Genomic DNA, 16,907 nt, shown 5'->3' with positions numbered 1-16,907 from the left:
CTAGTCAATTGCTACCCAAAGAACCACTCTGTTAGGTGCCATATGTATTGCATATGGAAATTTAAGGATACAAATTCTGTTTTAGAAAATAGACCTTTTCCCACTTCTCTATTCTGTCCATCACATTCTGTTTTATTCATTCAATGATTGGAGAGAGTCCCATTCACCCTTCCCTTACTACCCATCTTTATGTAGGCAGTTTACAAACATCAAAGAAAATCAAGTCCTGTGTTTCACAGAAAAGTTTTACACTGACTGTTGGTTTATGTTATATATTAGGCTCAAATCTGAATATACTGTGCCCATATCTAATATTCAATTCCATATTCAAAATGAGATTTGGCACCCTTGAGAAAGTATTGCCAAGAATGGTCTAAAAGTCCTGAAGAAAGTTCCCAAGCGGGACTTAGGTATTTTGGATTAACTATGTCTGTGCACACAATGATTAATATTTTCTATCATAGAGAAGGGAAATATTTTATTCTAGGGAAGATATAAAAATAAAATCTTCTTTTTTAATGGCTCTAAGTTTTATTAAATTTGCAGCTGTAAGGATGATGATATTTAGCTGTCTTCCCAAAGTAAATGATCTGAACTAGACATATTTTGTTAGGATCCCTTTCACAGAGTAAAATATTGGAAGTTATGATAAAGTTCTGTTTTATTATTAGGTGTTAGACTTAATATATAGGTAATAGTATGTGTGTTATATACACTCTGGTTATCTTTTGAAATATTGATTATTTTGGAATAGTATTTGTTTGTCTTATTGTCTAATTCAGTAGTTCTCAATCCTGGCTTGGCCGTAGAACTACCTAGACTTTTAGCAATGCTGATATCCTAGTTCTGGTGTCTGACTTAATAGATCTAGACTTGGGCCCAGTATCCAAGATTTTTAAGAACTCACCCATTGTTTTTAATATGTAGCCTTGTCCTGTCTAGTTAGTTTATAAACTTATGATATACATTAAGTTTAGCTGGTTCCCATTAGCACAAATACTAGAACTATTTCCTTTAAAGCACAGTTAAAAAGAAACCAGCACGAACAATGAAAATGAAATAATTATATACACTAATGCCAGTTCTATTGAGCCTGGCATCAACGTGTAAATTTAACCAAAAGAACAAAACAGAGATTAAAACCACAGATCCAGAACTTGAACTAGGATCCCTAATGGAGATTAATATTTTCTTCAGCAGTCTGCCAGCTGAATCATTGTCTAATTAAATAGTTCAGATTTAGTGAGTTTGCATTTAAAGTGTTAGCAGATCTGAGAATGGGTAAAGCTAAAATGAGTTAGAATCTTTTCTGTAAATGGGAAGTTAAATTATCATAGTAATTTGATTAAATCATTTTAAAATCTCTCATGCTAAATCACATCCTTTAAAGAATAGTTTGAAGTCTTAATTGCTGTTTGTAAGCATATCTCTCTGCTATTTGTTCTTGCCTCATTTCCCATGACATCCTATAATATATCTCCTGCTGGGCAAGAGTAGTGGGAAAGGCAAGACTTTGGGTAGGGCCGAGGTAACTGTGTAGCTGAATTCAAGCATTTAAAGATATGCCATGTTGAAAAAGGAAATTTATCCTGTATTGTTCTAGTAGTTAGAAACAGGACCAAATGATAGAATTTGGAGACAGATTTAGGAAAACTTAAAGAAGAAATTAATAATAATTAGTTTTGCCTTTTATCAAGGAGAATACTCTACATACTTTTCATATGACTGGCAATGTCTTCATTAGGAATGTTGTAAAGAATGGCTGATGAAGATGGGAGTTTGAACAGGATATGTTTAGAGGACAATTCATCTCATTTTTTAAGGGAGTGCACATTTGGTGTTCTATGTTCTAGCAGCATTATTAATTTGAAGAATCTTGAATTTAAACCTGAGTCTCACACATATTACCAGTGCCACCTGGCTTCTAGGGTTTCGGGAGGTAAAATGAGGCCACATTCACCTGAAATAGGTGCTTAATAAATGGTAAATGTATTATTTTTATTCTGGTGTGTTTTGGTCTAGTTGGAAAATAGTTATTTCAAGTTTGTTTTGTCACTGCAGAGTGTAATTCCCATTTTCCCCTTCCATCTTTTACTCTGTTTTCATGTAGAGAGCTAATTATTAGACCCAGCATAAGTTGGGAAAATCCAACTCGTCTCTGTTCCCTTATGCACAAAGTCCTTATTACAGTCTTTTGTGTACCTAGAGACTCACCATGGTGTTTCCCCATACCTCCCGTTTTTCCTTCGGGTAGCACTGAAGTGCAAAAATAGAGAGAGAGAAAGAATATCAGAGCATGTTACCATCATCTCTATGAATGTTTTTCTGTCCCTAACATTACCAACCCTTAGATAACTTTAGAAATTATGTATGTTTGTTTCTAAGAGACAGCACCATAGGAGGTGGATGAGATTGCCATGCTGAGAGGAACCAGACTGGAGAGAAGCTGGGTAGAAATAATCCACAGGGAAAGGCCAGGCGTATGTTGGGGAGTGACTTGAGTCTCGCTCCAGGGCACACTGTCAACACTATTTCCCACTTTGGAAAAATTCCTTGTTTTTGCTCTGCCAGGCAGAAATTGAGTCTTGAGCAGTAAATACTTATAAGCAATTTTATTCCAGATTATTCAAATTTTTTTAAAGAGATGTCGTTAAACTACCTAATGTTAATAGTGATCAGTTCACCAGTGATGTGGTGGAATGATTGAAAATGACAATGTAAATGAAAAAAAAAAAAAAAAAACCTAAACAAAATACGAGTAAATTTCAAGACATGCTACTGGTTATATCTATCTTTTAATTATTTTGCCATATTTCTTTTTTATTATATGTTTAGTCACTTGCTTTTAAATTACATTCCCTCTCTCTTTTTGTTCATGTGATCTATGTTTGAATTGTATGAAAGATTAGGCTAACTACATATATCTTAGAGCTCAGCATTCTCAGAGAACTGGAATTATTAAACATGAAGAATCCCCCAAAGACTCCATTATGTGTAATTAACAGATAAACTGTCATCAGAATCAATAAAACGTGCTAAATGATTCAAACTTGTATATAATTAAGTGTCTGCTTTAGAGCTGGAGCTGTAACTTTTATTTTTTCCCCACATCTCACATTTCTCACAAGAATAATTTGGCAACCTTGTTAACCCTTTCTTTGCTTGATGGAATTAGATGTTCAAATTATTCATTTAAGGGTAAAGTTCACCTTTACAAATGTGAAAAATATTTCAGAACTCAGTGATCTGAAGACACCATTTGTTTTTCATCAGGGAAGTAGACTATGTAAGGACGTTTTAATGAACTGATACTACAAGATTAAACATCCTAAAAGGATAAATAATGTATTGTGATTTCTGTACAGTGCTAGATTCAGTGTATTCACATGGAGTTCTTAGGAACTTAGTCATCAATTTTTTTCCCCTCTTTGGGAAATACTGGCTTTTCCAGGCAAGATCAGAATTTTAAACAACCTTCCCCCACACAGCACTAAGATAATACTTTTAATAGATGGTCTTCCATGGTTGATTGTTGAGTGTATGAATATATACCTGGATGAGACAATGAATAAAATAGTCAAGACTGTAATCTGTTAAAAGAAAGCCTTCTCTTGCTCAGCCTGAGGAGGAAAAATACACATTTTAAATCATAGATCTTTTCTAATAATTCCCATCTTCTAAGCTAGTATTAGACATTATGTAGGGAAATTTAGAAAGAAATAGAGACTGAAGAAATGCGAGACTCTGAACAAATCACAGTTGCAAGCTTAGAGAAGTTCAAAAATAATTAATTTAATAACTAATTTTATAACTCTAGTCTACATAGGTTTGTTATTATTAATGTAATTACTTATATCTTTTGCTTCATTGCACAGACTCCATGCACATAGAAGATGTTGAAGCCGTTCAGAAGCTTCAGGATGTCTTACATGAGGCACTGCAGGATTATGAAGCTGGCCAGCACATGGAAGACCCTCGTCGAGCTGGCAAGATGCTGATGACACTGCCACTCCTGAGGCAGACCTCTACCAAGGCCGTGCAGCATTTCTACAACATCAAACTAGAAGGCAAAGTCCCCATGCACAAACTTTTTTTGGAAATGCTGGAGGCCAAGGTCTGACTAAAAGCTCCCTGGGCCTTCGCATCCTTCATGTTGAAAAAGGGAAAATAAACCCAAGAGTGATGTCGAAGAAACTTAGAGTTTAGTTAACAACATCAAAAATCAACAGACTGCACTGACAATTTAGCAGCAAGACTATGAAGCAGCTTTCAGATTCCTCCATAACTTCCTGATGAGTTTCTTTCTACTTTCTCCACCATCTTCTTTCCTCTTCTTTCCCACATTTCTCTTCCTCTTTATTTTTTCTCCCTTCCTTCTTTCCCCCTCCCTTATTTCTTTGCTTTTTTCATTCCTAGTTCCCATTCTCCTTTATTTTCTTCCCATCTGCCTACTTGCCTTCTTTCTTTTCTTTGCTACTCTTGTTCCTCTCTTTACTCATCTTCCTCCTGTTTTCTAAATTTTAAATAGCTTTAGTTGTAAAAAAAAAAAAAAAAAAAATCCTTCCTTCCGCCTTTCCTTTCTCTTTCTTCCCTTTTTTCCTTTTTCCCTTTCCCCTTTCCTTTCCTTCTGATCTTCTTTCCATCTTTCTTTTTCTTCCTTCTGCTGCTGAACTTTTAAAAGAGGTCTCTAACTGAAAAGAGATGGAAGCCAGCCCTGCCAAAGGATGGAGATCCATAATATGGATGCCAGTGAACTTATTGTGAACCATACCGTCCCCAGTGACTAAGGAATCAAAGAGAGAGAACCAACGTACCTAAAAGTACAGTGCAACATTACGAATTGACTGAGTGCAGTATTAGATTTCATGGGAGCAGCCTCTAATTAGACAACTTAAGCAACGTTGCATCGGCTGCTTCTTATCATTGCTTTTCCATCTAGATCAGTTACAGCCATTTGATTCCTTAATTGTTTTTTCAAGTCTTCCAGGTATTTGTTAGTTTAGCTACTATGTAACTTTTTCAGGGAATAGTTTAAGCTTTATTCATTCATGCAATACTAAAGAGAAATAAGAATACTGCAATTTTGTGCTGGCTTTGAACAATTATGAACAATAATGAAGGACAAATGAATCCTGAAGGAAGATTTTTAAAAATGTTTTGTTTCTTCTTACAAATGGAGATTTTTTTGTACCAGCTTTACCACTTTTCAGCCATTTATTAATATGGGAATTTAACTTACTCAAGCAATAGTTGAAGGGAAGGTGCATATTATCACGGATGCAATTTATGTTGTGTGCCAGTCTGGTCCCAAACATCAGTTTCTTAACATGAGCTCCAGTTTACCTAAATGTTCACTGACACAAAGGATTAGATTACACCTACAGTGACTCTGAGTAGTCACATATATAAGCACTGCACATGAGATATAGATCCGTAGAATTATCAGGAGTGCACCTCTCTACTTGGGAGGCACAGTTGCCATGTGATTTCTAGCTGCCACGGTGGTTAGGAATGTGATACTGCCTGTTTGCAAAGTTACAGACCTTGTCTTAGAAGGAGCTGTGAGCCAGTATTCATTTAAGAGGCAATAAGGCAAATGCCAGAATTAAAAACAAAATCATCAAAGACGGAAAATGCCTGACCAAATTCTAAAACCTAATCCACGTAAGTTTATTCATTTAGAAATGTTCGTTTAAATTAATCTGCAGTTTTTACCAAGAGCTAAGCCAATATATGTGCTTTTCAACCAGTATTGTCACAGCATGAAAGTCAGTCAGGTTCCAGACTGTTAAGAGGTGTAATCTAATGAAGAAATCAATTAGATGCCCCAAAATCTACAGTCGCTGAATAACCAATAAACAGTAACCTCCATCAAATGCTATACCAATGGACCAGTGTTAGTAGCTGCTCCCTGTACTATGTGAACAGTCTTATTCTATGTACACAGATGTAATTAAAATTGTAATCCTAACAAACAAAAGAAATGTAGTTCAGCTTTTCAATGTTTCATGTTTGCTGTGCTTTTCTGAATTTTATGTTGCATTCAAAGACTGTTGTCTTGTTCTTGTGGTGTTTGGATTCTTGTGGTGTGTGCTTTTAGACACAGGGTAGAATTAGAGACAATATTGGATGTACAATTCCTCAGGAGACTACAGTAGTATATTCTATTCCTTACCAGTAATAAGGTTCTTCCTAATAATTAATTAAGAGATTGAAACTCCAAACAAGTATTCATTATGAACAGATACACATCAAAATCATAATAATATTTTCAAAACAAGGAATAATTTCTCTAATGGTTTATTATAGAATACCAATGTATAGCTTAGAAATAAAACTTTGAATATTTCAAGAATATAGATAAGTCTAATTTTTAAATGCTGTATATATGGCTTTTGCTCAATCATCTCTCAGATGTTGTTATTAACTCGCTCTGTGTTGTTGCAAAACTTTTTGGTGCAGATTCGTTTCCAAAACTATTGCTACTTTGTGTGCTTTAAACAAAATACCTTGGGTTGATGAAACATCAGCCCAGTGCTAGGAATACTGTGTATCTATCATTAGCTATATGGGACTATATTGTAGATTGTGGTTTCTCAGTAGAGAAGTGACTGTAGTGTGATTCTAGATAAATCATCATTAGCAATTCATTCAGATGGTCAATAACTTGAAATTTATAGCTGTGATAGGAGTTCAGAAATTGGCACATCCCTTTAAAAATAACAACAGAAAATACAACTCCTGGGAAAAAAGGTGCTGATTCTATAAGATTATTTATATATGTAAGTGTTTAAAAAGATTATTTTCCAGAAAGTTTGTGCAGGGTTTAAGTTGCTACTATTCAACTACACTATATATAAATAAAATATATACAATATATACATTGTTTTCACTGTATCACATTGAAGTACTTGGGCTTCAGAAGTAAGAGCCAACCAACTGAAAACCTGAGATGGAGATATGTGCAAAGAACGAGATACAATTTTTAGTTTTCAGTTTAACTCTCAGCATTACAAAAGAGTAAGTATCTCACAAATAGGAAATACAACTAAAATGTAGATTTAAAAAGAACTGCACGGGCTTTAGGGTAATTGCTCATCTTAAACCTCACTAGAGGGAAGTCTTTTCGAGTTTCAAGCAAGACCATTTACTTAATGTGAAGTTTTGGAAAGTTATAAAGGTGTATGTTTTAGCCATATGATTTTAATTTTAATTTTGCTTCTTTTAGGTTTGTTCTTATTTAAAGCAATATGATTGTGTGACTCCTTGTAGTTACACTTGTGTTTCAATCAGATCAGATTGTTGTATTTATTCCACTATTTTGCATTTAAATGATAACATAAAAGATATAAAAAATTTAAAACTGCTATTTTTCTTATAGAAGAGAAAATGGGTGTTGGTGATTGTATTTTAATTATTTAAGCGTCTCTGTTTACCTGCCTAGGAAAACATTTTATGGCAGTCTTATGTGCAAAGATCGTAAAAGGACAAAAAATTTAAACTGCTTCTAATAATCCAGGAGTTGCATTATAGCCAGTAGTAAAAATAATAATAATAATAATAAAACCATGTCTATAGCTGTAGATGGGCTCCACATCTGTAAAGCAATCAATTGTATATTTTTGTGATGTGTACCATACTGTGTGCTCCAGCAAATGTCCATTTGTGTAAATGTATTTATTTTATATTGTATATATTGTTAAATGCAAAAGGAGATATGATTCTGTAACTCCAATCAGTTCAGATGTGTAACTCAAATTATTATGCCTTTCAGGATGATGGTAGAGCAATATTAAACAAGCTTCCACTTTTGACTGCTCTTTTGTATTGTGTTTCTTTTTTTTCCACACTAAAGAACCAAATTGACAAACACTGCCCTTTGTTGCTTCCATTCAAAGAGTATCTCTGAGTACCTGTTCCCTAAAAATAAAGTCAGAGTTTAAATGAGTGCTATATAAAGGCTTGTCAGAATGAATTCTAGGGTGCCAAGAGACATTTTGCATATTTAAGAGTATGCAAAGTGTCTCATGGCACATTAGAATTCATTCTGACAGGCCTTTATATAGCTCTTATTTAATCTTAAAGCTTCTCCACATCATCCTGCATTACTCAAAATCATCGCCTCTATGTCAATGTCATAACAGAAAACTCTCCCCCTATTTTAAGATCATATTAAAACCTGCTAGAGATACCCATTATTTCCCTCTATCAACAATTAAATCATGCGCTTGCTCTGAGCTCATCGGCAAGCTGCAGGCTGTGTGGAGCAGCAGTGGAGTTGCTGACCAGATTTCCTGAATGAGAAGTCAACAAGCAGAGCTTAGAGATTCGTGTGAGTTAGGAGGGGGAGCTGTCTTCGAATTTGAGAGGGTTAAACAGCACTGCTGACAGGAAATGGCCTCCTCTTGCCTTTTACACTCAGAGAGGTTATAGCCTTGCTGCTCAGGGTCAAGTTGTAGCTTCCACTGGACCCTCCTGGAGCCATCACCAAAGTGCTAATATGTGCTTTCTTGGCTTCTCTGCCTATCTTGAGGGTATTTTGTCATTGTATTTGCCCACTGTATTTCTCACCTTTCAGAGGTGGTTGGTTCTCTAGAGAAACAAGCTGATGACACAAAGGCCACTAAACTGAATTGCTTTTAGGGGCACGGGATTACCTAAATGACTAAGATGCACTAGCAAACAAGATAGCTCAGTATTGTCTTTTTTTTATATTTTAATGTCCTTTGAGTGGCAACAGCTCAACATAAAATCTGATGTTTTACTTTTGATATTTTTTAAGTGCTTGGATGGGACTGAAACAATGCAAGATACAAACCTAAAAGGAAAAATCGTGTCTGTAATCTTCCAACGAGGTCCTCATTGTAAAATATGTTAGGCGCACACACACACACACACACACACACACACACAAACACACTTTTAAGAATTCCTATTAGAACTGTCCTGCCGTTTTTATAATTTAGAATTCTTACAGGACAACTTTTCTGGTGCTGACATATTTATCATGGATGCCTCAGGTGTAAAAGGAAATGAAGTAGGATTTTGACATTTCAGCACATTGTTTCTCAATATATAAACAACAAGTACCTCTGACAAATGCATTATATATTTGTTTTAAGGGATCAGTTTTATTTTCATCAGTTGTTTATAAGCAATTTATTTTTAAGCCAGTGGTCCCCAAATTTGTCTGCATATTGAAATCACCTGGGGGAGTGTCAAAATTCCCGATCCTCATGTCCCACCTGCAGAGATTGTGGTTTCATTGATCCAAGATGTGGCCTAGGTTTTGGAATACTTCCAAAAGATCTCCAGGTGATTCCAATATGAAAATGAGCTGGAGAAACACTTGCTCTAAATTTTTATACTTTTCTCAAATAAACCAAAAATAATGAACTTTTTAATATTGGTTCTACATTTTTGTTAGGGTTTCTTTTTAATAACAAGACAAAAATACGTAACCTTTTTTTCCTTACCAAACCAATGAAAGGCACTTTGATTGTTTTGACCTCCACAAAACACAAGAAAAATGTATTTTATTTGATAACTCCCAAGTCACATATTCCTGTTATATCTCCGTATAAAGATGGAGATGGATGGCGACTCAAAAACTTGTTTGCAGAATATCTCACAACCCCCTGACCCCACCACCACTTTTTATATCCTACTCATTTGGCCCGTTTAAGTGCCTTAGAATTAATTTAGGTGGGATCCAAAAAACCTGTCTTTCCCTATTGACAAACAAAAGAGCAATAAAATTAGAAAATTTTGATTTCTTGGAAGGACTTCTCTTACCTATATTTTTCAAATTGTTGATTTAGGTGAGAGGTAGAAGTGAGATAGAATACTTCATCCTTGAACCTCTGCAAAAAACTTTAGGTGCACTTTGCTTGTTATAAAATTGATTTGTGATTAACTTGTGAAAGAAAAGAGAGCTATGCTTAAGGCTTTTGTTTCATCTACAATGGTTTACATCCTGAATGGAGAGGACCATAGACCAATAGATAAGAAAGTGTCTAAATCAGTGCATCTGGCCTTTCAAATCTCTAAATCTAGCTTCTCATGCCCCGTGGTAGTGTGGAAAAAACAAAATGAAACAAGTAGCAGTAGATGGATTGTGTACTGCATCTTATTGTGAAACAAATAGAAAAGAAAGGAATTTCAAAATATAATCCTGCTTTCCCAGGAGTATTTATCTGTTTCTTCATGAAGTTAAAGGTCTGAAATAATGTGACCATCAGGGGCTCAATGTTGCATGTCCATGCCAGTTGGTCCAAGGGCTTGTTATGATGGTAATGACCTACTGAAACGTGAGCTTGGATTGCACAATACAATTGCTACCAACTCACCCGCTGGGAGAAATATTTTATTATTGTCAAATATCCTCCACAGAGATTTGTTTTGCCTGTTTCTGTTTAAATTAAATTCAAAGCAGAACTGCATTACTATTTCTCTGGAGTATATTTCAGATAAACAACTAGTCTCAAAATTTAGGATTCCTGGCTACTTCAAATTTGTTTATTAACAGAAAAATTACAATAGGTGACACCACAGCTGCAGGAATATTACGATTGCAGCAACACAAGAGATTTACATACTGAGTCTGCGGCCTGAAAGCAAGAACTCACTTTTTCATTACAGGCACCAGTCAGATTAATAATGAACCATTTCTTCTATTGTGCCATCTTTAAAAAAAGTACCAATATAGTCATGTATTGCCATAACATGTCACAGAATTTCAAACATGAGAAACTTTGCTCGAAGTAAGAAGTATTTTTGATTTAAGATCATGAACCAAAAGTGTATATGTGTGTATATTAAAAAAAGAAACATAGTAGACATAGCAGAGCCCATGAATGAAAATGCTCTTTAAGCATAATATGTATTTAACAGTATTATTTTTTAAAAGAACTGAAAACAGGCTGGGCACAGTGGCCCATGCCTGTAATTCTGGAGCTTTGGGAGGCAAAGGTGGCAGGATTACCTGACCCCAGGAGTTCAAGACCAGCTTGAGACTCCATCCCATAAAAAACTGAAGTTAAAAAAAAAAAAAAAAAAAGAATTGAAAACAATGTAGTGGAGTATATGGGATTATTTGGATAATTTTGCCAGAAGTCCTATATCACAACTTTGATGAAGGATTCTGAATCAGTTAAGCTTTAGACTACAAATTTTGTTATATGCAATCAAACGAGAAATGGACTTCACCGTGAGAAAAAAAAAAAAGTGCTCGGCGTTGTGAAAATAATAGTGGCCTGTGTGTTTTGCAATGGGCTGAACTTTGGAGAGCTGATTTTAGGAAATGCAAACAAACTTTTGGGAGGGGTTGCTAAAAGGGCCTAACAGGAAAACATTTCAGACTAGCGGGAGCATCAAATCACACTATTCACACTCCAATTCAATCTGCCATTCTCAGTCGAATTTCACAGTTTTACTGGGAAGTGAAGAACTGTCTGCTATTTAAAAAAAAAAAGTGCATAGAAAGCTAAAGTCTTAAGAGGAATTTCCAAAGTGAAGTCTATAGCCATGCAAGTGTTAACTTTTTCCCTTAAAATATTGGCTTTTTTTTTTATCATTACAAATGAAGAATACTAGCGATTAATACTAAACACTATTTTGCAGGTATTTTTGTAATAATCTCTCTGAGATTCTTTATCTCCACTGGACTTTTATTTTGCCTGGGTCTTCCTTTTGAAATCAGAATGAATTGACCATCCCTAATGTACCAAATTTGTTCATGTTTATAAATCAAAAGAAGATTTGTGGCCTATTTTTTAATTGCACATATAGAAAAAAAGCCACTTTCTCCACAGAAGTAAGTACGTAGCTCAGAGTAATTTCTGGGCTGGTTATTAGGTAAATAGATGTTCAATACGAGTATGTTTTTGCACACAAGGAATTCTATGACACATGACTTACTTGTTTGGGTTTAATAAGATTTGGTGGTGCTTAAATATACTGGGGAAAGTGATAAAGAGAAACAGTATGCCACACTGGTTACATGCATAAACTGAGTTTTTAATGTATAGGTTCAAAGCCAACTCTGCCACTAACTAGCTGTGTGATGTTATTCCTAGTTAAGTATATTCGATTGCTTAGATAAATGGGAATGAATATACCATTGAGGGGTTGTTATTAAGATTAATTTAGATAGTTTAGGGAAATACTTTGTATCTATTTTAAAAGTTCAATATGTTGAAAATATAATTTCTTTCTTCCTCTTTATGTCTTTTCCAAGAGAGGCTAGATGATACACCAGGATAATCTAATTCAAATTGGGAGAAAAGCCTTTAGGGCAGGGGAATAATGCAGGTGCTTGGAATGCAGATGCATAGGAGGTTGCTTTGGGGAGCTTCTCTTGAGTGGGTATTAAAATAGCATAGAAACAGGGTTGCCCTGATGCACATTGCAGGTTCAGCCAGAAACCAATCATGGGCCTGTGTGCTGGACACTATGCTGAGTTCTTTAAATACATTATACCATTTAATAGCTCAAATTTCTTTATGAGGGAAAAGCCATTAATATCTTCATTTTATAGATGAAGAAAAGGAGCCTCAGAGAAGTTAAATAACTTGCTCAAGGACCAAATAATTAGTACACGAATCAACTAAATTAGAACGCAGTTTGTCTAGCTCCTGAACCTAATATCTTAAAACACTGACCCTATATTTAGCAGTTTCTTGAACACTGAACGATAGTACTTTTTTTTTAAAGTTTGAATAGGCGGAACACAGAGTAAATTAATTCTGTTGCTTAGATCAAGAAATACTATCTCATTCCATCATGTCTCTTTCATTCCTGCAATGTCTCTTTGTGAGTCCTTGAAAAATACATAATGTTGGTTTATGTAAGACTTTTAATATACAGAAATGATGCTGTGTTGACTACCTTATTCCGTTTCTTATTTTTTACCCTACACTAGATTTTTAAGACTTATCTGTGTTTTAGGAGGAAATCTGCCACATAGTAAGCCATTGAAGGCATATATCATATTTTATCTATTCCTCTTGTGATGAACAATAAGGTTGCTTTCAAAGCCTTAATACAATATGCAATGTTACAATGAACATCTTTGGATGCTTTTCCTTATGGACCAATGTAATTGTTTTTCTGAAATATATGTACAGGCATGGGGTTACCAGGTCACTGACCATTTATATGCTTATTTTCACTACAGAAATTATCCTACAGAATTAGATTAGTTTGAACTTCCACTAGCAGTGTATTTATTTCATTTCCCCTCAGCAGCATATACATTTTATCTGGCTATTAAACTTTTTCTAATCTGATTATTTTAAAAATAGTGTATTTTTGGTTAGATTTCTATTTCTCTGAGCTTCTTTTCTTGTTTTTTGTACCAACTCTGTCTCTCCTTTCTGTGAATTTTATATTTATAAGCTTTTTTTTTTATATTGGGCTTCCTACCGTTTTCTTGTTCATTTGCAGGAGTTCTTTGTATATTCTACATATTAATCCCTGTCACTTTCAGTTATTACAAATGTCTTCTCCTAGTCTATCATGTATCTCATAACATTGACCTTTGCCTTTGTTGACTAGAAATTATTACCTTCGATAAAGTCAAATTCATCAATTTCATTCTAGGGCTTCAGAGTTTAAAATATATTCTTTCTTTTTTTTGCAATTATTTTTATAATTTATATTTCACATTTAGGTCTTATGTAATCTAATTTGAATGTTTTTTTTTTTTTTTGGAAGAAAATGACTTTATTCTAATTAACTCACAAAGAATAAAATCATAACAGCTAGTTTAAGGAGGTAACACATTTTGCCCAGTCCCAAATTCTACAAAGTAGGAACACGCCCCCTTCCATTTCAGTTCTGAAGCAAGGAAGCTAGGAATGACAGGAGAGGTTTAAGTGATGGTTACACTTTATACCTTCACTATCAATTCTATTTTTATACTAAATTAACTTAAGATATGAGAGCTGATTTTCCATCTCTCCAGGTTGAACTTCTTGATTAGGCCAATCCGTTTGCAAGTCGGCACTGTTTCAGCACCTCACTGAAACCCTCACAGAGCTTGATGTCACCCTGGTTCTGGGCACACTCAAGAAACTGTTTGATCTCATAGAAGCAAGGCTGCTGCTGCTGCTGTGCCGGCTGGGTTCCCTGCGGCTCCTGGTAAGTGATGTCAGGCCTTGCAGGCTCAGCATTACTTCCTCCACTGAAGCCCCCAATAATGGCGTGACCCAGTGTGTGTCCCACAGCAGAGCCCACAGCCACGCCAGCTGCAGTGGTTGCCATCTGGGCCATCAGACCTGGCTGCCGGGGTGCAGCAGCAGAAGAGCCAACTGCAGATGGGGGTGCCGCTGCTGGTGGCTGAGCGATAGGTGCCGGCCTGGGTGCAGCTCTCATCTGAGGTGGCCGGCTGGCCGGAAGGGCCATGCGGGAGGTGCGGCTTCGGCTTCCACGCGGCATCCTAGGTACGCGACAGCTGGACCTCTGAACCTGTGACAACCCGCGAAGAGCTAAGCGACTTCTGACTGAATGTTTTTAATGTACGTAAGATTCTATTTATATCCCAATCTCTTTTTTCCACACAGATTTATGATGTCACTTTGATATCATACAAAACTACCCTAGGTAAAGAAGTTTATTTTATGTTGTTTTTTCATTCTGTCCTTTGGACAATTTATATGTTACTGCCATAATACCATATTATTTTAGTACCATAGTGTTATAATTCATGTAAATATCTGATAGAGAGTATCCTGAACCCATGCCCACAAAACATAAGACAACACTCTTTGTCTTATGTTTCAAATTTCTAGTTACTTAGGAAATTTTATTCTTCCACTTGAAATCCAAAATCTTATTTTGAATTCCAAAACTGATCCTTCTATAAATATTGTTAGAATTTTTAATGTAGAAATTAATTTGGAGAAAATTAACATTTTTGTGAATCAAATTCATTGAATATATATCTCAATTGTATCGCCATAAACTCTTTCTTTAACCAATTCCTTGATACTTCATAGATTTGTAGCTTTTGCCAATTACAAGTTATTTTTATGTTAGTATATTGTTTTGTTTTGTTTTCAAACAGAGAAATGCTATTTCATTTTGTATATCGATCTTGTACTTAGAAACTTTGTTGAATTTCCTTAAAATCATTTGTTTGTAGTCTTGGATTTTCTAAGTAAATAATCTATATTCCCTCTAATTCAACTTGCAAACTGACCAGTTAACTTCTGAGTGTATCTCTTTCTCCTTATTATAAATCCATTTATCTTATTATGGGCAGTTAGAGCAATCAACTCATGCATGTATCATTTCGACTATAAGCCATCTTTCCCAAGTCCATAAATGTGTTAGATTCATTTTTTATTCTAAGTTACTGCAGCCAAAACTGTTACAAATGGGTTGTTAGAATGTAGCATAGATTGCCTTCCCCACCCCTCCCCCACCTTTGATAACGTTCTTTTTCAGCTCTCCACAGATGTATTCTTCACTGCCTTTGTCCCAAACTTACTTCCAGATATTTTAATTTTATATTATGGCAGCAACTCAACGTCTGATTTTTCTATCCGTCAGTTTTCGCTGTGTAACACAAAATCTCAATGAGTTATAAAATAAGCACTTATTTCTTCGAGGTGGTTGTTAATGGCTAGACAGGGCTTGACTGAGTGGCTCTACATTTCAAGCCCACTACTTGTCTCCTGTCTACCCAACTGCCATTGGCCAAAGTCAGTTGTGTAGCCAAGTCCAAAGCAGTTTCGTGTGATGAACTGCACATTTACATGGCAGATATACAGAAAAGTAAGTAAATGGAAACAATAATTCAATATATCACAATTGCTTTGATAATTTCTATTCAATTTCCACTTTTTAAATGAATATGTTCAAAGCTATACATTTCCCTTTAAATATTGCTTTAGCAGTAGTCCACGAAATTTGACATGCAGTGCTTTTGCTAGCATTTAGTTCTAAGGATTCCACAGTATTTCTTATGTTGTTCTCTTTAATTGAGGACTTTTTAGCAACTTGATGTATGTGTATACATGTATATTCACAGAGATGTATTTAAAAATATTTGTTGTTAATGATTTACAATTATATGCTGTTTATTTTCAGAGAATGTAATCTGTATGTGGTTGAGTCATGTAATTTTTAAAAAATTTCCTTTGTGGTTGAGTGTCTACCCAATTTTTGAGAAAGTTCCACTTGAGCTTAAAAAAACGTGAATATTCAGAGTGGAAGGTGATGTACCTACTTTTAACACATTGTTAGTGTTATTTAAATATTTCCTAACTGCTTACTTTTTGTCCAGTTGATATTAGTTTCTAAGAGAAATGTCTCAATCTCTAATTACAACTATTGATTTATTTCTGTCAGTTGATGCTTTGTGTATTCGAGGGCTGTGTTATCAATGACATATATGATCATTATCATCGTGACATTTTAATATATCATTGTCTTTAAGAGTACATAATATCCCCTTTAAAACATTTTAAAACAGTAAAGTGCATAAAACATAGATATTTCTTAATGAATTATCATAAAGTTAACACTCATTACAGCATCATCCAAGTCAATAATCAAAATGTTGTAAGCTTCAAAAGCATATCTAAAAAATACAAAAAAAAAAAAAAAATTCTAGCCTGGCGAGGTGGCAGGCGCCTGCAGTCCCAGCTACTCCGCAGGCTGAGGCAGGAGAATGGCGTAAACCCAGGAGGCGGAGCTTGCAGTGAGCTAAGATCCAGCCACCGCACTCCAGCCCGGGCGACAGAGCGAGACTTCGTTTCAAAAAAAAAAAAAAGCATATCTATTCCTTCCCCAAAACAAAGGTAACTGGGACCCATTTTTCCTTCTAAACACACATCCAAAGCATCATAGTAGAAGCTTGTCTGCTTTTGACACCTGTATAATTTGAGATATACAGTGTA

General features: G+C 35.2%; 1 protein-coding gene and 1 pseudogene across 14 annotated transcripts in view; one reads left to right on the top strand and one right to left on the bottom strand.

The window, feature by feature from the left end:
* ESRRG (estrogen-related receptor gamma) overlaps nucleotides 1-7,819 on the top strand; it is a 656,319-nt gene extending 648,500 nt beyond the window's left edge. For all 13 annotated transcript variants that reach the window (XM_011929433.1, XM_011929425.1, XM_011929436.1 and 10 more), the window contains one exon: nucleotides 3,876-7,819. In XM_011929433.1, coding sequence (XP_011784823.1) covers nucleotides 3,876-4,120 — 245 coding nt within the window. In that variant the 3' untranslated portion in view covers nucleotides 4,121-7,819. The remainder of the gene's footprint in view (nucleotides 1-3,875) is intronic.
* Nucleotides 7,820-13,696: 5,877 nt separating this feature from the next.
* On the bottom strand, nucleotides 13,697-14,498 carry LOC105502782 (annotated as a pseudogene). Its single transcript, XR_001000399.1, has one exon. The product of XR_001000399.1 is annotated as a coiled-coil-helix-coiled-coil-helix domain-containing protein 2, mitochondrial pseudogene (transcript).
* Nucleotides 14,499-16,907: the final 2,409 nt, after the last annotated feature.

The sequence above is a fragment of the Colobus angolensis genome, unplaced genomic scaffold (genome assembly GCF_000951035.1).
Source record: "Colobus angolensis palliatus isolate OR3802 unplaced genomic scaffold, Cang.pa_1.0 Scaffold81, whole genome shotgun sequence".
Classification (NCBI taxonomy): Eukaryota; Metazoa; Chordata; class Mammalia; order Primates; family Cercopithecidae; genus Colobus; species Colobus angolensis.
Note: the sequence above shows the minus strand (reverse complement) of the source record. Positions and strands in the feature narration are given on the sequence as shown.